This window comes from Tetrao urogallus, assembly GCF_951394365.1.
Source record: "Tetrao urogallus genome assembly, chromosome: 1".
NCBI classification, from domain to species: domain Eukaryota; kingdom Metazoa; phylum Chordata; class Aves; order Galliformes; family Phasianidae; genus Tetrao; species Tetrao urogallus.
In genome coordinates, this window is record NC_136813.1 from 186,872,747 (window position 1) to 186,898,062 (window position 25,316).

At 43.8% G+C, this 25,316-nt stretch overlaps 1 protein-coding gene across 2 annotated transcripts in view; it reads left to right on the forward strand.

The window, feature by feature from the left end:
- Nucleotides 1-25,316, forward strand: part of FRMD4A (FERM domain containing 4A) — a gene marked incomplete at both ends in the record, with an annotated part of 350,711 nt that overhangs the window by 259,485 nt on the left and 65,910 nt on the right. For both annotated transcript variants that reach the window (XM_079548504.1, XM_079548503.1), the window contains 4 exons: nt 348-442; nt 6,694-6,786; nt 19,922-20,006; nt 23,501-23,557. In XM_079548504.1, coding sequence (XP_079404630.1) covers nt 348-442; nt 6,694-6,786; nt 19,922-20,006; nt 23,501-23,557 — 330 coding nt within the window. The remainder of the gene's footprint in view (nt 1-347; nt 443-6,693; nt 6,787-19,921; nt 20,007-23,500; nt 23,558-25,316) is intronic.

The following is a 25,316-nucleotide window of genomic DNA, read 5'->3' on the forward strand; positions in this document are numbered from 1 at the left end:
GAATGAGAAACTATTTTGTTCTGTCATTTGCTTCTCATTTGGTCCTGTCACAATCTATGCTGTGCGTGTGAGACTGGGTGTTTGTAATGTGTTTGCAGTGGTTCTTGATAAAAAGCTTTAACTACTGAAATTATCAGAGAGGCGTACGTGAGCAAGTCATGGTAAGTCTGAACACTGGTAAGCAGCTGTTCATCTATCTACAGAGACAGTGAGCACTGGCAAGGTCAGAACCACCTGTTTTCTATTTTCCTTGGAGTACCTTCAAGGATAGCATGTCCATCCAGAAACATGGTACCTTTTATCAAAGTTCTCTTCATTAATGACTTTCTTTCATTTTTGTTTTCCAGCCAAAGCTTTTGGCAAAGGAGTTGCTTGACCTGGTGGCATCTCATTTCAACCTGAAGGAGAAAGAATACTTTGGAATTGCATTCACAGATGAAACGTAAGTGCAAGGAGTCAAAGACTTAAGAGGCAACTCTCAGATCAGAGCAAATCTCACTGTTGTTTGGTCCTCAACAAAATGACCAGAGTAGAAGACCTGAGCACCCCACGGTCCTAGATCAAGGTCTAGGAAGGTGTGGGTCTGTAATCAGTCTGTCCTGTGATACCTCTTTAGAAGGTAGGAATTCAGCATTGCTGGAGGTGCATAGAGGCAGTAACAATCCCTTCCTAATCCCATCTGTAAAGACTTGGTGCTTTTTGGCACTGGTGGAAGTCTAGTTTAACCTCTTTAAGATCCCTTTGCTAATTCTAAGTTCCTGTCAGATTGGCAAAACCCTTCAGTTAAAGTGTTGATCACTCAGGCAGGTTTAGAAGTAGTGCTAAATTATTTTGAGGAAAGTGAAAGGAAAAAAAAGAACTCACAAAATTATTCAATTTTTTTAAATTCTTTTAGATCCCAGATTAGAATTTCTCAACAAAAAGAAAGAAGAAAGCTTGAGAAAGAAAGGGATTGACAGCACTAACGTGGGCTAAAAGCACTTTTCTAAGTAAGGTTTCCATCAAAAAGGAGAATTTGACCAACAGCCTTATGGCTGAGCTAAGCCACAGAATTTGATTCTGTCACTGCAGCCACTTCAGGCAGTGCTGGTTGCTCACCTAGAACCTTGGCTCCCAGAGCTATTCACAACAGAACTTGAGCTTTTGTCCTAAGACAAGACATTTCTACCAACACCTTGTTTAAAAAGTATGCCTAAAATTAGAACTGGATAAATATTCAAGGTCTGGCAAATGCTACAACAGGCCCTAGACTATAATCTCTCAGTGCTATGCACAGTCCCTGTTCCTTTTCCCAGCTGCCTATTCTCTGTAGTTAGACTTTTCTCATTATGACAGCTGTGCTCTCTAATTCTGTCCGCTGTCCTCCACCTTAGTTTGCAAAAGCATTTTCTGTAAGATGAACCAAGAGGAAGACCCACATGCTTATGCAGTCCTAAAAAGCAAGAATGTCAAGCCCATGGGTTGGGTTCCTGGGACAGCTGAGCCAGCAGTAACGCTCTCATTAGCCATCTCCACTCTCCTGCTGAGGTGGCGGAGAAATTTAAATTATCTGCTGGAATAATTATTTTGGATTGAGTAATTATCCAGCTGCTGGATAATTGCACAGGCATACCCACAGAGAGTTCAGCAGCAATCACCCCTCTAGAGACAGTCCCTTTGGCAAGCACCTGCCTTGGGCAGCCTGAGGGCACCTCGGGACACGGTTTGTTGTGTGGAAGGATGCTCGGTGTCAGACACATGCAGAAGCAGGACCCAAATCACAGGAGAGCCCAAGGATGATGCCATCTCACTGACATGAGCAGCTCAGCCCTGTAGTAGATCTCCAACCCAGTACAAATCCGTGAGATTTGTCCTCAAAGGAGGACCAGGAGGAACTTTACACAGATCGTAAATGCATAATATTTCCTCCTCTGCTGTAAAAAGCTTTGAAGATATAGCAATTATTTTATTTGAACGTGGCAAAAAAATGTACTTAGGACGTAGGAGTCGGTCTTAGAAAAGAATGTCCCACATCACCTTCAGAAAGTATACTGGTCTGTGTGAACCACAGATCTTAACCTGGAAGTAAGAGAAATTCCTTTCTTCAAAATTGGGAAAACGATCTCTTACTGTTTGTTTGCAGAGTACCTAATGCAGTGTTATACCTGATGTAGACCAGAAGCACAAAGAGAAAGCTTTGTGACGCAGGCCCTCGGGGATTTTCTTCTCTTTGTTCATCCTATTCCGCTGAGTTTTCATGTTCTTTCCTTGAAAGAGACCCGTAACCAGCTGAAACAGGACAAGCCTGGTTCATAAATGCAGTCTGGGGTTGGCTACATTGCGAGTTCAGGAAGAAGAAAAGCCACTAAAGTATTAAATCAATTCTTCTATTTAAGAGTAAAAGCTCTATAAGAGTAATTTATTTAGAAATGATTTGTACTGGGGATTTCCATTCATTAGTTGTGCTCTATCATGACAACCTGAGAAGAAAATCAATAGGAACAACCTTTGCGTTGGCGACTTAATAGTTTCTTGTGATAATATAGGGTCATTACTGCATTCAGTGTGACTAAAATTAGATTGTCAGACTATTACAGAGGAGAAAATAACGCCTCCTATTTTAATGATCATAGGAAGGCTTTATATGGCATGAGCCATTAACTGAGGGAGAGCACAGGTCAAAAGGTTGTCCTTGAATAGCATGTGGGGCCAAGCTTCTAGTGAAGCCAGAAGATCTATATAGTAGTTGATTAAGAGTGAAAAGAGGTGGGGAACAAGCCTTTTTCTAATTCAGCTGAGTGCAAATCTCTGCTAGCTGCCCTTTCCCTTGGCACCAGCTCTTCCAGCATTCCAAGAGAGCAAGTCAGAGCAAGTCACAGCAAGTTCCCCTTCTGTTCACCACAGAAGGCCCCTCTGGGCTAGGGACAAGTCTGCCATGTCCTTTGCTCATCCTTAGACATGTCACCTGCATCACAGAGAACTATCAGCTTCTGCACTGCACTGCTCCCCCTGCTATGCATTTGGCTGCTGAAAATCATTTTGCTGATGTCTGTCCTTCCTTTGCCAGAACAAAACAGGACTGAGGCCTTAACTATTTTGTGTTAGACTTGTGCTAGAGACTGCAGTAACTTGATAAGATAACACCAGAGAGTGCCCTTACTCCGCTGAGGATTCTATGTCCCAGGAGACAGCAAGGGAAGAATATGAGAAGAGGAACAGCAGGGCACCACATCTCCAGGATTTGGGGGAAAAACCTGTTTCCACCCTCCAGCGATACAGCAAAGCGAGAACTAGGGAGCAAGTGTCCCAAGTCCTGGCTAAGCAGACTTCCCAGTGGGTGGTGGAGCTCTTGGAATGATGTCCTGCTCTGGCATGGGACCATTTCCATTGTCACTGAGCCCATTGTTTGCCTGGTCTGTATAGTTAATCTCACATAGCTCCCCGAGCTCTACAGCTCCTTCAGAAAAATATTTCTGTTGAAAGATCAAGACCTTAAATGAGAAAACCTGTGAGCGTATAGTTGTTGGGTTTTGTTTCTGTAGTTACTGATGGAAATGGAAAACAGCATATACGGTTTCTATTACTTGATTTGGTCTTTTTCAATATCCATTCAGTTCAGCATGAGTTTGACACTAAAGGGGTGTGAGGTGCTGTATTTATTCCAAGTGTCTTTGCAACACAAATTTATATAGATTCCCTTTGCAGGAAACTGGACATGAACCAGTAAAACTTTATAAACAGATCCACCTGGAGGCAAAGTATTCATTGATGCACTGCTCCTTTTTGAAAGCTCTGACAAAAGAAAACAGAAACTACTGCCTGCAACTGACAATACAAACCTTGGGCACCAAAATCCATACTTACTCTATAACCTAAATGGACCCGGTTACTGTTTCTAAAAACAATTATGTTTTTATAATTGACACATCAGTTTAACTGCCAAGACAAACAACAGAGAAAAATGATAGGGCTTCCAATATTCAACCTCCTTAGAGGTCACGCAAAACTGTTTGCACCATTGTTTGTGAATACATTGACATAAATACCTAAATGAACAAATCAATGGAGATAATGAAACAAAAGCTATTTTGTGGCTCTAAATTGAACTGTAAGGGAAATTCAACCAGGGACAGGCATGCATGAATGGGATCCAAAAGCAAGCTGCCTAAATTGGTCTGTGAGAACTGCTGGGATTAATACATACCTAGGGTTGTATGCCACACTTTTCCATGTCTTACTTGGGACTGTGCTCCATGAATAGTCCTGCTGAAGACAGCAAGACAGCTTCCAGAGCAAAGTGTTTTGCGGTGTTAAAGCGCTGGAGTTTGGCTCCCTGATAGACCACATTCACAGATGCCAGTGACTGTTCACTGCTGCTGTTCTGTATGTGGCACACACGGATGCTAGAAAACAAGGAGTTGGATGACAGTATGCAGTGCAGAAGCCCTTAGTGATGAAAGCTTGTAAGTGGTAATTGAGTACAGTAAGCAATTAGCTCCTGGCAGTGATTTAAGTGACCTTCCTCCTCTGAAGGAGCTTTAGATCTACGCTCCTTGCAGCAGAGAGTAATGAAACCCCAAAACTCAGTGGACACGCATGTGTAACCTGATATGTCGATGTATATGCAGATATTCTTTTTGTATTGGCTGTATCACTCACATTAAAATGCAGTGAGATTGAAAAGAACAAGTTTTGTTTTTTTTTTTCAAAATACAGAGCATTTTGAAGGGAACTTGCTTTGTGCACCGTGGTGTCTCAATACCTTGTTGCACGTGTTAGGCAAACCCAGACACTTCTGTTGTTGAACAGTATGCCCACTGTCAACAAATTTGTCTCAGTAGGAGCCTATTTGTAATGCCATCAGCCACTGCTGGCTGCTGCTTTGGTGATACAAATGCAGATGGACAGGTTCAGGATAGGATGTCAGTCTTAGAGTGTTCTCCCCTTGCTCTGACAGTGTGTCACACCTTGGCCTACATAGGCAGATGGCCTAGATAGATAATCAATCTGGACTTTGGGTAGGAGCAGGTGAGCATGGAGACTTCCTGTCTCCATGTGTAGTGCGGCCTTCACAATTAATTTCACACTTCCTGAGTCCCCTTAGGGGGACATAATGAGACTTCAGGACCCAAGGGAACAGCACGGAGCTGCTATCGGGGAGGGTCGGGTGAGTGTTAGGAAAAGGTTCTTCACCAGAGGGTGTGAACACAGAACAGGCTCTGTAGGGCAGCACCAAGCAGGGCACAGGTGATGTCCCAGTGGTCTCCAGCCTAGATCTGCCTGGTCCCTGCGCTGCCCACCCTCTTCTGCATTAGTGTAAGCCAGAGCAGCTTTACAGAAATTCAGATGGAACCCAGGTGATCCAAAGCCTCCTACTTTCCCTTTTTTTTTTTTGTAGAAGAAATCTGGTTGCATTGCTAAAGGGCTGTTGTTGCTTAACTTCCGAGGGTGTTTCTCATTGCCCAAAGTACACACTGCTGCTAAGGAGCAATGAGCAGACCCTTGGGAAAGCTGAGTGTGTTTGCTGACAGGGAATGTTACTAACACTTGTGGAATTACTAGCACTTAATTTAACACTTTTTTTTTTTTTTTTAATGAAGCCTCTATTTTTTCATTTTGGTGGAATGAAGAATTGATCTTGAGGATTAGCAAGAGCTGGCAGACAGGCCATGGAATAGAGCTCAGGACATCTGAATTCCATTTCCTGCTTTATTTGCTGCATGATTCTCCCCAAAATTGCTTCAATTCTCTCTCCTCTCGCTTGTCTAGACAGCAGAGTGCTGAAGGCACGGGCTGCTTCTCCCTCTGGGTGAAATCTGGTCTGACTGAAATCAATAGCAAAATGCTTGCAGGATGCAGCCCCAGCATCACTGAAGGCAGCAGCACAATTCCTGCTGACTTCAGTGGGTCCTGAATTTCACCCTATGTCTTTCCACAGCACCTAATTTAAGAGGGTCTTTTTCTCAGCTGGGGAATGAGATGCCCCTTTAATACAAATAATGGTGTTTACAAAATACTGCTCACACACACACAGCACTTTACAATGCGTGGAACATGACAAAGAACAGAGCTGCTGCCCAGGAAAGCTTCCAGCTGCAAGGCACAAATGGATAAATTGTAGGAGAAAATAACAGCGACAGGTATCATCTAGGCAAAAGAAGAGCAGCATGTGGTAATTGGAGCTGGAATGCTTTGTGGAGCAGCTGTTTTTCAGGAGCTCTCTGAAGGAGGAAAAGCAAAAGCTGGGCTAACCTAGAGAGGCTACAGAAAGCATGTGGGTGGTAAATAAACTGTCTGGGTCTGTATACAGACAGATTTAGCCTTGAGTGAAATATTGCAGGCATTGTGGAAACTCTTAACGGTAAGGATTTCTAATGAAAATCTTGACAGACTTTTAATGATACAGCTGCTCAGGGGGGTTGTAATAAAAAGGTGAAGCTCATAACATTTTGGGCTGTCCTGCCTGGTCGATGCTGCCAGCTTTCACTCTGACAGATTGAACTTTAGCTGTTCAGTTCTCAGACTGAAATGTTGCCAGGATGCTATTGCCTCTATTCCTCAAACATTTGCTGTGTGTTTTCCAAATATCATGCAGTAGCCAAGGGCAAACAGCATGTACTCCAGTTCATCTTTTGTAACACCCTGGACCTCACTGCAAAGAGCAGCAAGAAGTGTCTCCGGTGGTGGGCTCACATCTGTCTCTTTTCTTGCCAGGGGACACTTGAACTGGCTTCAGCTGGACCGCAGGGTGCTGGAACATGACTTCCCCAAAAAGTCAGGACCAGTTGTTTTGCACTTTTGTGTCAGGTAAGTGCATGACAGCAAACTCGTCCCATGGGTCATGGAATCATAGAACTGTTTGAGTTTGGAAGGGACCTTTAAAGGTCATCTAGTCCAGCTCCCCTATAATGAACAGGTACACCCACAGCTAGACCAGGTGCTGAGAGACCAGCCCGGGTACCAATATAGGTATGGATGAACTGTTTCCTAGAAGCCAAGAAGCAGGTCTGTCCATTTGTCACACCTGGAGACAAGTAAACACTTTATGGAAGTTCCTTGTGATCTCCTCATCCTTGTAAACTCCTCTGACACAAGTGTAAATTAGCAGTAATAATATCAACACTAGTATAAAGTGAAGATCAGATGTCATCTCTTTCATGGATTCGTGGTTTTATTTATGAGTTTTGGAAAGTCTGAGCTGGGCAGGACCATGGGACGAAGATTTCTTTCTGCTGGCACAGCCAACTGAAGGGAGGGCACTCACTTCTTCACCAAGCCAGCCATTTCTCCTGGATTGTGCCTGATCTGTGCACTGTATCAGGGACCAAATAAATCCTCTTATAACGTCATCATTGATTGATTTCCGGGTTCAACTACAGTGTGGTGTAATGAATAATCTCTAGTGACCAGTCTGGCTTCTGCATGTGTGTAAAACATACTCACAGACTGGAGTAGAAGATTTTAATGAAAATTATGCCAGTTTGGGAGAATTTCTTTTCATCTGTGGCTTTTGCAGCAGCTGTTTGTGTTAGGTGATGCTAGAAAGCTGTTGGTGCTCTTCTGTATATGGCATCTTTGCCCTCAAGGGAGATATTTTCTGAGAAGACAAATCTGTCCTTGCAACTTTAAGACACCCCAAGAGAGGCTGGGGGTGGGATAGCATATGTATAAAATTAAGTTGGGGGTTTTGACTTACTTTTAATGTATAGCTCATGTCTAGAACTAGCCAGTGCAGCGTTACTGTGTCTTTTTCTGTTAGCCTTTCCACTCCAATATTATATTACATCTGACATCACTCTCATTCATTCCATCGAACCCATAAAAAATGAAGACTTACTTTTGAATTTCTTCCCCCGAGTGCAGCTTTTTTCCTGCAGAGTGATTGTCATTCATTTAACTCCAATTACAACGAAGGATTCTCAAGAGAAGAGACTCTTTGTTCTATTATATCCCCATTTTTGCACAGAGCCCCATGACTCCAGAACCAGTCTGCTGAGTCCCACAGGAAGAGGTTTCTCTACTACACATTGGATGTTTCAAACAATAAGGGTAGATCCAGAGCTGAACATTTCTACTGTTTACAATCCAGATCGGCCTGTGTTTAGGCCTGCACAGAACTGAAGGAACTTTTCTGAAAGTGTATTAGACTGATAGGCAAATTAAAAAAAATAAATAAAAAATAAAGAACATAGGTGCTCTGATATCAAGCATCTTGCCTAGAGGCCAAACTGAGGAGTTCATTGCTAGGGCAGTGGTCTCACGGAAAGCAGAGAAGTCTCTGACTGAGCAAGAGCTAAGTGCAGATTTCAGGAGTACAGCTGTGAGGTGTGAAAGCCAGAGCTCCAGCATCATTCTCATACTCATTTCAAAGACCACTCAACGGGCATAAATATTGCCATCTGTATTGTTCTATGGGAGTTGGCAGCAATATGGGGACAAGTCATTCTAGTGGGATCTTAGCCAAAAGACATCTTAGAAGTATGGATCCATATAACAGTTAGAAAATAAGTGACCTCTCCTGTTCCGGAATCAAAATCTGTAAGAGAAAACCACGGGGGAAAAATCAGCATTTAGTGGTTGAAAAGTGTGAAATAGCACACCGAGTTTGGATTTATACTCTTATTTTTGATAGTAGTGATTGGATTGTCACGATTAGAAGGCCGGATGCCTCATGAGTTAGGAATGGGCATTCACTTAAATTGTTTTTTCTACTGCTTTTCCTTCCCTGAGGATGTCAGGCGCTAGAAAGACACTGAAAAAGCTTCCAAGCATGTAATAAGTTCCCACATCCACCCCCAAATCTGATCTGAGCAGAAGGCAATTGGAGAAGAAACTGATCCTGAGCAGCTGGATGAAATTGGAAAAGCCTCACATATCTTTCACCCAGTGGTTTGACTTCTGGCTTCAGAACTAATGCCAGGACTGGAGAAAAGGTTGTGAAGAGAGCAACCAGTTTTGATAGTCCAGGGGTGCACAGTGGCTTACAAAACCATCCATGCCCAGATCATAAACAAAAATGACCTGCCACCATGATGTGGAAAGCAGAGATAAGTAATGCTATTCCCTAAAGAGTTAGAAATGTGATAATTTTTAAGGAATCAGGTGTCCATGAAACCTACTGCATCATTGGTAAGGGGCTACCTGTGCCTGTAGGTACATTCCTCGCAGTGCATGTCTCAAGAACTGCAGCAAGGAGAGCTTAGCTTGGAGCCAGGAGTCCCAACTGGGGAAAGAGTAATTCAAGTAACTAGATGTGCCAGATGTTCTTTGCAGAGAAAACTGTATCAGGATTTAGTAATCATGTGGGTTTTTTCTTCAAATCTAAGTAAATGTACAAATCAACCACACTGGGTAACAACTGAAGACATGAGGCCTCAGGCAAGAACAGTAAATGGTAGTTTGTGAAGAGGAGAACCTATGCAGGAACAATTTTCACCTTTTATGTGACTATCAGATTGATTTTAGCCTTAACTTGCCTGCAGCACTGTTGATGGGCAACATGCCTGCCATTGAGATTACACTAAATATGCATTTAAGCCAAAAGACACCTTTTAAATCAAGGTTTCTTGGAAGAACCTTGATGCAAATAAGAAATTCCACAAGCTTCACAGAGTGAAATTCTCCTCCCTTCCTAAAATCTCTGCAGCACTGTTAAAGCTTTGTCTTTTGTCACACATTTCCTTTGAGTTTGGTATTGCTGAGCACTGACGTCTGGTGTCTTTACTCTCTTCTGTAATTGAAGACCAAAAATTTCACAATGCTATCAAAGGAGGGTTTTATAAGGACATCCTTAGCATTAGTTCAGAGAGCAAGGCTACTGCCCTCAGACACTTGCATAACTAACTGTAGCCTCTCTTTTTGTTGTCATCTAGTGCTTCTCTGGATCTTTCCACTGAGAACAACACAGGAATCTAGGAAGCAATCCCGGTTGCTTGGGCAGCTGTGAACTGGACCATGGCAGTTGTGCACTACTATTTTATGAGACTTTGCTAGTATCTATTTATATGGTTTTAAAGCTGTACATGAAAGCAAGAGGGAGTGCCATGTGTCTTGCAGGGGAGGTAGGACAACTGACAATGAGATGGGAGTGCTGTTAGTTCTCATCTCTGAATTAGCTTCTTGGGTGGCTTTCTAAAGCGCTGGTCACTTGATTGTGGGTGAAATTCATTCCCTGCCTCCTCTTTGCGATGAAGGAATGAGGGGTTGTTTGATTGATTTTACAGGAGTGTTCTGAGATCAGAGGAGGACAGTGAAACTGTACCTCACAACATGAGCTGCACAGCAAAAGGCAGGAACCTAAGTAAAGAGCAGAGACCCAGGCAGCAAAGAGGTCAAAGGAAAGCAAAGGTATCAGGAGTTCAGATAAAGGTTGCTATGCTTTAGACAGGAAAGGAGGCATTTTGCTCTGGTTCACATGGGCAGAAGAAAGGCAAAATTTCTCCTTCTGTATAAATCTTTGAAGTGAGAAAGGACTGGAGCATAGTCATGCTGTTTGTTCACGGAAAGCAAAGTTGGCTCAGCTTTGCAGTGAATTCTCATCCTCAAACAATGGCCTTGTGGGATTAGCAATCTTTAGCTAGGGAACCATCAGCATGAGTCTGATTTCTTTATCTTCTGGGTGTTTGTCATGCTGTTACTTTATATGAACAAGCTCAGCAAATAAAATTCACTTCACCGGTGGATCTTCTCCTAGGAATGCATGTACCCATTCTCAGGGTAGCTCCACCAGTTAGACAGTGACAGCTCACTGCAGAAGTCGTCACGCTGAATCAGTGCTACTCTCATGTAGAATGGCTTTTCTTCCAGAAAGTCAGGAAAGAATGTTAAGTAAATCTTCAATACTCAAATACGCTGCGGGGCAGTGAATTTGTCTCTATGGCCCTGCAGTATTCCCACTGAGGAATGTCTGTGTCCAGCAACATCTGGCATGTGTTCATATACACTGGCCAAGCTGAAGTCAGCATAGGAGCTGTAGGGGCTCAAGTCCCTTAATACTGAACCCAGACCCTCTGCCATTTCACCACAGTTACTAGAGAACATAGTGGCCTTAAGGGGCCAGCACTGGAACACAGGGTGCAACACTGCTGTTCACTTTAACCTGAAGGAATACAGCTTTGTGTGCGCCATCCATGGCCTCAATCTAAGGCAGGTGGGAAGAAGTCTGAGATGGGACTCGCCTCAACAACCTGAGACATTTATCTGGTCAACTATTCTGTATGAGGATTGATTACCAGAGCCTCTTCCCAGTAATAGGCACTTTTTAGGAACAATTCCTCTGACCTGATTCTAGATGACTACTTTGGAATTCAGTAAGTCATACTCTAAAACAGCTACTTCACTTCTCTGATTGTATCTGCCTCTTCTCATCTGCTGAATCTTCAATGTGTACTACAACTGCAGCCTATAAATTCAGATTATGGTTGGCCTAGACAGGGCTGAGGAGGTGTTCTCTATCTGCAGAGCTCTGCCTGGCTACCTGGGTAGAAATGGACCTCTTGAAGGACTTTTCTAATCTTGGTGATTCTATGATTCTATGAAAAGGACTAATGTTAAAAATAAAAGGAACTGTAGTCCATTTGGAAATAACAAACCCTGGAAGAAAGGGAGACAGTGTTTGCTAATGCAGATTGTACATAGGGCTAGGTGGATCTTACAGCTGGCTGCCAAAATACATTGCTGCCTTCTGTATTAGCCAGAAGACATGTATGGGGTGTAGTTCCATGGAATGCTGCTCACAACCTGCCCACTTCACTCACACACCAATGCTCTGTGTGCTACACTTATTTCCAGCCAGCTCCACTTGATCCCAAGAAATCAGATTAGGGGGTAGTGATGACAGCAGGCTGCTGGGGCAGGAAGAATTGAACAGACCACACCAAATTAAACAGTGCAGTTTATTTGTCTTGCACATAGTGCCCTATGTTCCTCCATCTATAACTTTCCTCACCAGAGGTGTTTGTGGGTCTCCATTACCTTGCTCCAGGAAGAAAACAAAAGGAAATGGACAAGCTGTAGGACCTCTGAGTGTATCCCAAGGCAAAGCAGGTGGAATGAGAGAAAGCCAGCAGGAAGTTGAGGCCAAGAGGAGGGAAGAGAGCTGGTGGCAGAGGGATCCTGCCCCCAAATCACCAGCTACTCTCTCTCCCCTCCAAAGAGGGAGAGGGAACATCCCTCTCTCTCCTTCCCATGGTGTCAGACAGGATTTTCCAAGAAATGGGGAGACAGGCCTGAAAGCATTGTGAAATACATCAATTCTGCAGGCAGGGGAGGGAGAGAGAAGTGACAAGATTTGCTGTCACTCATGGGCATGCTCCATCACACCTGTTAGCACTTGACAGAAGGTGCTGAGGAAAAATCATATATACACAAATTGTTCTACTTTGCTCTTTCTGGGTCTCTTTGCATGGGAAGCTGCAAGGAAGGTAGTGCTGGACCCCACTTTGCCATGGGGTTTGATCATTCCGGGAGTGTCCAGAGAACTGCCCTTAGATGTTTAATTCCCTTGAGATGCTCTCTCCTCTTTGAGCTGTCTCTCACACCTGCTCTCATTACCAGCACAGGGACACTAACTCACTGCGCCGGGCTCCCAGTTTATAGCAGTTTATGTTATATATGAGGAGACCCCTCCCGTGGGGGGGTCCCGCATTCGCCTACAACAGCCATCTCCCACTCACATTATATTTCTGCAGCTCAGTGCATTGCTGAGATACTGTAGAAAAGGTAGCAAAAAGCAGAATTTTAACTCTATATAACCAGCCCAGCACAACCAAGCTGGCTTTCAGGGCTTCTGTCTAAAAATCCTGGCAAAGCTGAGCCATAAGCCAGATCTCTCTGCACAGCATTAATCTGGCTGGTTGATGTGCATCAGCTGTATGCATGCTGAGGGGAAAGATCTGCAAACCCCTTCCTCCCACCCAGTTGCAGAGTATAAATACAGCCACTCAGATCTTGTTTGTGCTGGAAGACAAGGCTCCCTGCAGACAATTTATTGCAGCCTTCTCAGGGTGGCCCCCTGCTCTGTTCAACAGGGGGAAGGTGTAATAAATTGCCTTGTGGGGAGGCTTTGCTCCTTGGAGTCTCTTTAGAGATATGAGAAACTTCTGTCCAGTTGGAAGATTTACTTGTGTGAAGTCTGACCTTTGGTTGAGGAAGGGAACTAATGGGGTTCTGCTACTTAGCACACAGCTCTGAGCTAAGCCATCCATTACACACACATCTTAATAGCAGTCTGGCTCTTGAGTCCCATAATATTATTTCTGTTTTCTGCTTAACTAGGGATATATTTGTATAAGTGTGCTGTGTTTAGAGAAGGGGATAAGCTGTTTTTCTTTTGCATGCAGCCACCTCAGGGACAGGAAAATCAACATTCTAAGAAATTGTTGTGTTGAGCCACATTTTGAATGCATTGATGCTGGAAGCATTGTCTTGTCTAATTTTGGCAAGCATTTAGACAGCATGATAGGTACTATGCAAAAATGATGGATACTGTCAATGTAGGACTTGTACCTAATTTGGATCAAGGAGCAATAGTTATGTTAATGCCTACATACAGATTCTCCAACTGGGTCAAAGTCATACAGACATCATTTCCATTTTCACTGCAATTTGTGCATTTATACTCTCACTAGTGGGTGTGATTTGCTGTCACCAGTGAAGCAAGCAGAAAAGTCTGCTATGAGAAGTTCAATCACAGTGGCATTGAACACAGTGCTGGAAGGGTAGATGCAGTGAGTAAGTAAATTCCATGCCAACTTTCACATCCAAATTGTACCTTTCTGTGCTGCTGATAACAGTGGAATGGCTGGAGAGGTTTTCTACTCCTAAACTGGTTCAAGAGCCTGAACTGAAAGATATCCCACAGATACGGGTGGATGGGGTTATGCAAGAAAATCCACCCAGCAAGTTGCCTCTACTAGCCAAGATGTCACTCTTGGTAAGGATGGCAGAGCACTCAGAGCTGCACTAGAGCTCAGGAGAGTGGGGAAATTCCCTGGTGGCTGAGAAAGGAGGGGAGGGGGGGAAGAAGGCAGTGCTGGCTGTGATTTGATCACTGCTCTCACCTCACACTTGGGGCAAAAAGCCACATAATTCCAAGCCAAGTGGAGCTGCAATAGCCTTCTTTGTACAAAGCTGAACTTCTCTGCCAAGCTAAGCTCTACAGGACATTTCAGGGTGAAGCAATGTGCAAAAAAATATTCTGAGCTGGCTGTTGCTTTTATGTTCTTGTCAGGCCTGGTCTGCACCTGAGAGGCATGAACAGGACTTGCTGTTCTGATATCAGTGTCTTTTCGTGTGATATATGATGCTGTAACCATGCATCAGGGAGGAATGTGTCTATACTGCTACCTTGATTCCCTTGCCTCTCTGTGTTGATACAGAACACTCAGTTTGCAAACTCTCAGGATATATAGCCTAGAAAACAGCTGGAGCCTTATGCACTCCAAAGCAGATTCCTTAGTTTTTTGTAAATGGAGAAGGTGAGGCACAGGTATGGTTAAATACCTTATGAGTTTTCCAGGAGTTCAGTGGACTGCTCTCTTAAAAATATGGAGAAATGTGGATGGGCAGTAGGAAAAGGTGCAAGCACCTGCACAGAAAAGTGATTGTGGAGAGGAGAGAGAAGAGAATCCTACAATCATTTGGGTTGGAAAAGCTCTCTAAGATCACCAAACCCAGCCACTGACCTGGCACTGCCAAGTCTACCACTGAACCATGACTCTAACACTACATTACAAGTACAGAATATGCCCAGGTTGAACAACATCCACAGCTTTGTTAGCCAGAATTCTACATCTTCCTGAAATCACGTTCACTTTCAGGGTTTTGGCTTCCCTGCAACAAAACAGAAATCAACATAGGACTCTCTTGCTGCACCCCGTCCAGTCTCTGATGGTGAGCAAGGGGGACCTGAGCATGTCACAAGCACAGGCAGCAGAAGATGGGATCAGAATTAAAATTAATGCAGGAGGGAGGTAAATTAGGCTTTTTAGTATCTGTGATTTTCACTCTTGGCTGATTACTTAACAGGCCAACTATTTAGCATGACCATTGTCTGCTTTAAGTGTCAGCACATAAAGTATGCACCCATGACTATTAGCAAACAGGACTGGAACATAAAAGGAGTTTTACTGCCTGAGTTGCTTAGAATACTCATTTAGCATGAGACAGTGGACATAATGACATCTGCATTTAAGTTCATTATACTGGTGCATGTGATTTTTCTTCTCCTGGTTAGCTAATGGCCTCATATTTTTCACATTATCCTCTGAGGTTTTAAATGACGTAGTGAGGGATAATGAGCCAGACCCCAGGATGGATGAGACAAAAGGGGGGTCTTCTCCTTTAGCCACTGCTTTGAACAATGAAATAAGAGACAGCCCATTGACAGAGCCACGGAGCAATGATGACAGCTCTGTCCTGCATCCTAACCACAATGGAGTCAGGCAGCTGGGAAGGACACGGGAGCATCACCTGCCCATCACTTCTCTTGGGTCTGAGCACATTTCCCACCCAGGGGTAAGGTGATAACACATCAAAACCAACAACCTTTTGCTTCATTTTGACATCTTCCATGAAATCTGGCTTTACCCTTTATTTTCATTTTTCATAGAAAAAGAAATATTTTCAACAGAAGAGAGAACAGATACTTGGGATACTCAATCTGTTTGTTGTTTTTTTTTCTTTTTTAGTTTGGCAGTGTGACACTGTTATCAGTCAAGGTCACTGGTCATTCTGACCATGGTAAAACATTGTTAACTTTTGGCAGATTCTGCTTGGTTTATGATCTTTCATGCTGCAACTCTACATTTGCAGAGGTCAGAGCCTGGTCCATTCCACACAACAGATCACCAAGTTCTTGTTGAGGGGCTGCGTCTAGAGCTGAGCATTAGGGAAATGCCAAATACTTTTTATTCAGTAGTTTCTTTTGCTGTGTAGAAACTGGGAGTGCTGGTCAATTCAGCTCTGCTGCTAAAGCAAGTGAGCATCAAACTCGTCTTTCTGATAAACGAGTCATGACTATGTGCAAAGGACACATGAATATAAGCCTGAAGGAACCATGTAGGATCACAGAGCTAATTTCTCTGAGACTGTGCCACGTACTGAGTTCAGAAGGGCCAGGAGAATTCTCTTCTGCCATTGATGCTCACTGACCATATAAAGACATCACCAGCTCAGGAAGATGCTTCCCTGACAATCCTGAGGTCTTCTATGTCCACTGCAGAAACAAAGTACTAGCTGTGATGCACCTTTTCTACCAATGCCTAATTTATCCTTGTGCAGATACACCACTGATAGGGGATTCTTAGCTCCTGAAGAGCCAGTATGGTCAGTCAAACTTTGGGCATTTCTCTCTGCTGCAAGCCAAAGGTGGGCAAATGTGCAGCACAAGGAAGAACTTGCAGCAATGCCAATGTCCTGTTACCCAAGGATCAAGAGTTTCTACTGTTGCTTCTCACCAGCACCACTGCATAAATGTCTCTACTTGACTGATTGAGATGGAAATTGCCATTCATCACAGCATAAGGGAGCTTAAGCTGTCTTAGAGCAAGTTGCCAGTTAACCAGCACTTAATATATAATTAATATAGTACAAGGCATGTCCTTGCAGCTGAAAGATTTAAATGTCTCAGATGCAATAGCTTCTAAAATCTTGTAAGATTCCTTCTGCAGTGCTCGCTACCTTCCTGCTGTTGAGAGGGAGCAGTCAAGATAGGCACTTTGTGTTCATTATCCAGCACAATATTCACTGGTTCATTTAATTAATGCTTAGAAAATATATTTGATGAATTGTAAGTGACTGGGACCACAGAGGGGAGATTATGGGTAACACAGAAATAGATTAACATTGGCTGAGCTTCCTTCTTTACCTCTGAAACCTTTTAAAAAATGATTTCTCTGGTTTTTATGTTCACATAATCTTGTGGAGCTTTCTCCCTTCACGCACACACCTAATTTCTCATCGCAACTGTTGATGGCTATCAGAGAACTTCTCATAGGAGCAGTCTGAGGCAGTGCTGTTTGTTGGTTGTATTGCAGGAGATGTCAGTAGCAGAGCTAAGGTGTCAGACACACTGCACTGCCTGCGTCTCTGCCCAGCCCATCAGTTCCCGCATATTTCATCTTCTCAACTCGTGGAGGAATGCTGCTCTCTTAGGAGTCCTCAACAGAAAGCTAATAGTTACCTCTTAAAACTGATGATCTTGAAATATGCAATAAGAATTGGCTTATAATCTTAATAGGCAAAACAGACACAGGGGGTCAGAGGAGGGTGGAGTATTTCCTAAATACAGCCCAGCAGCCCCAGTCAGCTACATGATTTGCTGAAGGTCATGAAGTAAATCTGTGTCACAGTCAGGAATTTAACACAGATTTCTTGATTAATTCATTCCTAGATTCTTCTTCCTGCCTCCTTAGGCACTGACATGGACCATTTTTAAGTGCAGTTTCTTACACCATGTTTGGAAAATGTAGTAACAAGAGGAGGTTGGAGAGAGAGTTACAATTAGTGCAAAAAAACATATTTCCCTCCTCTTTCTGTTGCTTCAGTGCCAGCTGTACATTTAAGAGAGTCTACTCCAGTTCAGGATTTCTGAGCCTGCCACACAGCAAATCTCATAAGAGTTCTCTCTGCAAATCTCTTTTTCTTCTTTTTTGAAAGTATCACACCAATTTCCTGGTGCACATGCTTTATATTTGCCTGGGTGCATGCATGAGAGCCAGTAGCTCCCCAGCACACCTTGCACTCCAGAGATCACTTGAGAATTGCGTCTTCTTTGTGAAGTATCATGTGTAAGCTCTGTGCTCTGAGGGACTTGATTTTGTACAGAAAATGATCTGTGCATGTGTGGAAAGCCCTGGGAAAGATCCTTGCAGCCTTAAGAAATGCAATATTGCCCTCTAGTGATGAGGAGGATGGTCTCATTCCATCTGCTGATGAAACAAAAAACGTTCCTGATAACCTTCACTGGGTTTGAAAATGAAATAAACATTCCTGCTTATTCTGCCCTTCAAATTAAAGATTCCAGAATCATAACCAGGAGAGAACTGGTAGCGCTGATAAGCAGAGGAGGTTCTTTAAGAATAAGTGTAAAAATGCCATTTTTCTCCCTGAATTCAGCAGATGGAAAGCCAGCTGCACTCAAGAAAGCAGATCTAGCAAGAAGGCGGCTTTTTAATGCAGCATCCTTGTTGCATTTCAGGAGCCAAGTGTATTTTTATTTGCCAAGAACAAAAAAAGGTTTCAAGGACAGGAGGTGAAACCCAGTGAAAACTAGAGGAAAAAAAAGTGCTTTTTTCTTTTTTTTTTCATCCTTAACGATCCTACATTCAGCTGTCTTTTTTCCATTTTGTTTTCTTTTCTTTTGCTTATTTTTTTGCTTTTTTTTTTTTTCAATTTCTCATTTGAATTTTTCTAGAGGGTGAAGAGGAAAGGTAATAGCAGGAACACTTCAGCGGAGGAGCTCAAAATGTTTCACTACAATAAGCAGTTGGTCAGGAAATAAACTGTTTTGAAGGGTCTTCAGAAGACACCTAGGAGCACTGCAAAGCTCTGAACTTCACCCATAAGAAGGTCCCGTTTAAAGCCCCCTGTTCTGCAAATAGCTCAACATGGACAATCCTTTTAGTGTTTGTGTGAAGCCCCAGGAGTTTCAGCAGCCCACAGCTCCCCTGCTAGACACTGGAGTCGGGAGTAAGTGGAATAGATTTCTCTGTAACTGGACTCTGTGTCTCTACCCAGTTTTCTAAGGTATCTCACTGTTTTTTTTTAAGTTCCTAATGCAGACAGCATTTCCCCGGCACTTTCCCTATCCTAATTCCTTCTGACAACGCATGATAGTATTGGAATTTATGTAAGGAACATTGTTGCCACTGAAATGCAACTAAAAGATCTCCCTGAAATGAAGTGGGCAGATAAATGTATTTCTTACTAAAAATAAAAACTAAATGTAAAATTCACCTTGATCACATACTGAACAGGCTTTCTCTGTTGCTAATGGAATCCTTAAAATACACAACATACGCATGTGAAATGGTCAGTTATTAACCTTGAGATATCTGGCACTTTCTTTTATCTTGTCATTTTTACCTCAAGGGTCACAATGCAGAATTGTGACAAGGGCTGGAGTTTAGTTGAGATGGTGGCAAAACTCTCAGAAATTTCACTGCCGAAGGATCAAAGTTTCGAAGCAAGCAAGACATGAAACACTGAACAGTTTAATATGTGAGATAAACTTTCTATGTAATTGCAAACATTTGGGGTAATCAGGTAATGCAGTGGTGGGTTTTTTTGGACACAGAGTTTGGACTAGGCAGCTTTTTAATGAGTTCTGAGAAGTCATCTCAGCCATTGCTCAAAAAGAAATACATTACTGTCATCCCCAGCATTGATACCCATGGTACTGGTAAGTAGTGCAAGGTCCTTAGCTATTGCTGGTTAATTACTCTGCAGCCATAGCTGCTGCCTGCTAAACACAAAAATAGAGCAAGAAGAAATTTTAAAATTTGTCTTACACAGAGCTGAAGTCAACAGGAGGGAACCCAGGAGTGGAGTTCTGGCAGTGAAAATTTTATGAGGTGTACATTGGTGGCACAGAAATAGATTAGGAAAAGGAATGAAGATAATATGCCAGAATGTGACACAGAATGAAGTTTACAAAATAAACAGATAAGGGATTGTTTAAAGACAACGCAGAGGGTTTTTTAGAAGCAAGATAATCCTCTTGCTGATCCAGTTGCTTTGATGCTTTGGGCTGAGGTGGTGCTGAGTCATCAGGTAGAGCACAGGCTCTTTCATCACTCCATCTGCATCATGAACAAAGAAACTTCATTCTCTGCATACCCATCCTGATTCCACTAACCACTTTTTTTTCAAGTAATGGACGTATTTTCAAGTTCTACCCCGGTTCTCCCACATATCTCACCTCTTTTGCTTTTCTTTTCAGGTTCTACATTGAAAGCATCTCCTATCTAAAGGACAACGCCACCATAGAGCTGTTTTTCTTGAATGCCAAGTCCTGCATCTACAAGGTAAGGACTCTGGGAGCTCCGGGGGTGGGCTGAGACATGTGGTTCTGCATCCCCTGACCCAATCTGCATTGGCTGCAGAACTGAATACCTGTAGCATGACTATAGAAGCAAGCCGTACGAGCTCGTAACGAGCAGCAGCCGAGGTCAGCCCTCACGGCGGGGGAGCGGAGTCCGGAGCTTTTCCCGCCCGAAGAGGGCGGCAGCGGCCGCGCGGGAAGAGGACGGGCGCCATCTTCTGGGGTTGGGGGTTGGGGGTTGGGGGTTGGGGGTTGGGGGGGGGGGGGGGGGTGCGTGTGATTTGCGTACGTGCGTATGGAAGCTGTGAGGCTGTGTGCGCACGTGTGTCTGGTGTCGGGGTGTGTGATGGCGTGTGGCTGTATGCGTGTACGTGATGTTAATTCTGTAGGATTTCGTGAGAGAGGGGTTCCCTGCACAGCCTGCCTTTGCAACCTCCCAGCAGTGTGTTAGCGACTGCTCAGACAACAAGCTTATATCAAATCTTGGCCCTCGCTTCCTGATCTCCACATATCCTAAAATCCAGGATTAACTCTGCATGTCCAAAAATGCAGGGTTAGATAGGAGAAGCTGGCAAATGCCCGTTTTTTTCTTTTTTTTTTCCCAGCGTCCAGAGAAAGGGCAGGGCAGAGCTCCGCGCTCTGACAGAGCTGCAATTAGACGTGCTTCGTCAGCCCTCTCCAGCACTGAGCTCAGAGCATCGCATTTTGGTTACAAGGGAAAAAGTTCTTTTTTGGAGTGTTGCCAGGAAAAGCTTCTGCTGTTGTTCTTATTTTTTAAATTATTTTTATTTTCCGGATAAAGCTTAAAAAGAAGAAAAAAAAAAGGGGGGGGAAGGAGGGGGGAGAGTGCCTACAGATCTGGGTTGATCTATTTTAATCTGACCTCTCCTAAAACCATTACTTTGCACATTCGAGCTGTCAGTTCCATCCATAAATAGCTCTGCTGGATTCCCAGTCTCCCCGAGTCCTTCTCCATCTGATTCCAGCCACAGTAAGCCATGCCATGCTATTAAAAAGGATGCTGAATTTGAAAGCTGGGTACAAAGTCTCTGATCAGACGCAAAGTGAGCAGCCAGCCAGCATGTTTGGACGGAAGGATCTCTAGGTGTAGAGAGCGGCATTCACTGCCTGTCATCCCTGCAGCCGGAAGTTCATGCAGGTCCCCAAACCTTGAAAGTTTCCTTGTTGCACAAAAAAGTTTTCTCACTGGACTTCTCACAGATGACTTCATCCTAGGTTCCCCACAGCCAGGAAAGGCCATGCTATGTATGATACATGTAGTTCATAGCACCATTTGTACCAAGCTGTGTGGTGCAGTCGTGGCACCTGGGCGACAGGATGCCATCCAAAGAGACGAGACAGGCTCAAGCAGCAGCCCCAGGAGAAACTCATATGGCCCAACAAATACAAGTGCAAAGTGCTGCGCCGAGGTTGTGGCAACTCCTACTAGCAATACAAACTGGGGCATAGCAGTTTGTTGTCAGCAGCCTCTTTCAGCATGAGGCTGCTGGTCTCCTGGGCTGCCAGCTGGCTCTGTGTTGGGTACTGACCACTCCTATGAGTCCTGCAATTGACCCACTCACCCCAGTTTTATCACAGCACCATCCCAGCCAGTGTTGCTCAGAAAAGTGAAGAGACATTTGTACTACCGGCCAGGCAGGGCTTGGTGTTGGGTACTGTCCGTCAGTCTGTTTCATTACTAACATGCTCTGGTACAGGTTTTGTCCTGTGCCAACTAGTCCTGTCCCAGGCATTGCTGGAGGCCTGTTCAAGGATGTGCACCTGTTTCTGAAAGGCAGTATAGTTGTGGTAACTCTCTTTGGGGCTGGGAGAGGGAGAAAGAGTGTTTAGTCATGAGTTTTTCTGTGCTGCATACCCTTAGGGTCTGAGAATGGCTTCTGGCCCACTCTCCCCACTAGCGTGGACTTGTCGCGACATCGACATGGGCTTGTAGAGGCTGGCTCATGTGTGCTGTGCCCAGTGCACCACAGAGAGACAGGCATTCAGGCTCTGCATCACCCCTTGCTATGGGACACTCCTGACTTCCCCAACCTGCAGCTGCGTGGATATCTCGCACCAGCCGCTTCCCTTGGCACAAGTACCTCGTTAGTGCAGGTGCCTGTGTGAGTCACAGTTTAGCTGAACTGAGGGAGGTGTATTTATTGCCCTTAGCAGAGCTGGTCTTCACTCCCCAGGGAGTTGTTATGAAGGAGGTGAGGGAAATGCTTATTTTAAAAAGCTGGCACTGGTGAAAGTCAAAGACACCTGGATCTTAATCTCTGTTTTGTTCCCTTTGTTTTTGATTTTGCCAGAGACGAGCCAAAGCAATTGTGGCTTGTAAATGAGGTGTGGCCCTGACTTGGCTGGAGCACGGATCTCAGCAGCAATCTATATTTAGATAACTCATTTCTTGCCAGATTAAATAAAATATTATAAACAGCAGTTTAAATAAATATAACAGAAGAGCCACAGGAGTAAGCTAAGCATGTATGTGTATGTGGCCACATGGGAGATCTAGTTGCATAACTGAGGCCTAAACTGCATCAGCAAAAGCCCATTGTCTTCCCAAAAGCCAAAATTGGTTGGGACTTGAGCATGCTTGGCCATATGGCTTCTGCCTCCCTTCCCAAGCATTCCTGATGATGTGTCTGTCCCACACATTCAGAGTGGAGCGGTGCACAAACCGCATAGCCCTGTGACCGCTATTTCAGATGCAGCAGAAGAACGCTGAGAGGATTGGATGCAGCCAGCAGTGTCCTTGTGACTGCAGCATCCAAGCAAAATGCTCACAGTTTCACCTAACCCTCAGAAATTACTTTTGTCGGGGTCCAGATTCTATAGAGTAGAGCAATGAAAATCTACTGAAAGATTTGCTTTCACAGTTTGCTTTCAAAGTACCCCCACCCCCATGCTCAGGGACATGAAGGGGCTGAAACCAGAGCTCCCGTCCTGTTAGAGGCAATATGGCTCATTTTCCTGTGAGTTTACCCTGGACAAGGGCCAGAGGGGTTCTGCAAGGGCTTTGATACCACTTCAGTGAAGACAAATTTTCTCATTTCCATGCTTCTGTGAGCCAAGGACAAAACTGTGTTTTCCTGAAGCATGGGTAGAACTGGGGGGAGAAAAAACTTTATTTCCCAAACTATCTTTTACTAAATCATGCTTGAAAGTAAAAATGACCCTGATCCTCCCCATTCCACCTGCCTTCTCCTCCTTCCTCCCAAGAAACCCCTTATGCCACACTGAGTTATGCTTCATTTGCCAGGCTGTCATGCTGAATATTTGGCTTTCTCCACATCTGAGTGAGCAGGTTCAGACTCACTTTGGTCTCCAGGAGCACAGGGCCTGCTTTGAAGCCTGGCCAGGGCAGAAAACTGGCACCACGTGCTTCACTCTGCAGTAGACAGGAGGAGATGCATTTTCTTCTTGCAGGATCTCAAAGTTACTGAATTCTTTTTGTTTTCTTCACCCTCCTAGGAGCTCATTGAGGTTGACAGTGAAGTGGTATTTGAACTGGCTGCATATATCTTGCAGGTAAGCACCAGCCTCTTCTTGCTTCATGCACCTTTGTATTGAATCTTTTGACTGGCTAAATCAAAAAGGGCTGTACAGAAGTGCAGGGGTTCCCCAAGAGTCCCTGCGGACCAAAGGGAAGAATCCTTATTTATGCCTGAGATACATGTAACCTTCAGCTTCTTTTCAGGTTTGCACTGAAAATGATCTTTCTTTTCAGCAGATAAGTTATCTCTTCACAGCTTTCAGCATTTATACCAAAGCAAAATAAGTACAGAAGCCTCTTACACCAGAGCTCTCCACATGTGAAGCAGATGGCACTGCACAACATTTTGCTTACATAAATATATATATCATATTAGCTCTAACACAGATATCCAAAGCCTTGGACTATGATGTAAAGCCAGAAAGAATTCTAAGCTATAAATGAGATTTCCTGGATGAAATATGTATCCAGTGAGTTCCTCTCCAATGATTTCAGTTGCATTTGTTTTATCAGTGTTGCTTGCCCTCCTGATGATCTCCATAACCTTCTATATATGCAACTGTCTGTATTTTCCAACGTGGGCAGAAGGGCATAAAGCCTTTCCAAAACAACTTCTTCAGAAACAAAAATTGTCTTGTCATTTCCCTCATCAGCAAGAGGGAAAGGGTCAGAGTTTGAATTACCAGCAGGGTTTGGTAAATCTCTTGTTCCCAAAGAGGAACTTTTTCAGGGCAGCAGAAGCGTTTGGTTTGAAAGATCGCTTTTTATGAGCATAACTATGGGACCAGATCAGAGATAGCTGTCAAATGATTCTTGTCTCCTTTTCTCACGGTGTAGATTCTGTTTTGTTTTCCCATCAAGCATGAAGCTGTGAGGCTTCATGTGAGCAGACAAGACATCTCATCAGACTGCACAAATAAATAACAACGCATTGCGCTTTTACAGCACTTTTCATGTTAAGGAAGCAATTAATGTGTAGGGATTTGAATCTTCATTAAGAACATTTTGTGTAACAAAAATGGAGAGAGAGTCAGGATGGGGGACTCAATTAAAAGCACATTAAAGGAATTGCTTATTGGTTGTTGGGGAATACGCATCAAACAAGAGGGTTATTGTGTGAAGTAGCAGTAGGGTTATGAATCTATTGTCTGCTCATCCTAATGAATAACTTAAGCACTTAGTAACTGTACGCCCAGATCCCAGATCTGCCACTCCAACCCTCATTGCTGTGATTGTTTCTCATCACAAACACAGGATATTGTGTTTATTCCTGTAGTAGTTTGATGTGTAACTTCATGAAAACAGTCAAAACAAGCCACACCTCTGCCGTCTGTAACCAGAAATTACTACAGTCCATGTTTGTGACAGGATCCGTGCGAAACAAGAGGGATCACGCAGCATTGTTTTAGTCCTCGCTGCAGCGTAGAGGTCAAAGAACTGAAGTATGGAGAATCAACCCTGCAAAACTGTTTTCTGAATTCAGTACGCTCATCCTCGCTCAGGCCAGGGCTTACCTTTTGGGTTTTGCTTTGTGTTGTACTACAATCATGATATGTTCAAGGATTCCTTTCCCTGAACCACAGGAGAGCCCTTCTGCCCTTCACTTTGCCCAAGGGGAGATGGGAAGATACTAAAGGACTGTCAGAACTCAAATGATTTACTCTGCAGCCTTATTTCAAATTATTGTGTTACCAGAACAAATTAAAGTGCTACCAAAGCTCTGTACTTTACCCCAGCCTCAGAAGTGAAGCACCACTGAACATGGGCTGACAGGTTTTGAGTGTGGATGGGTGA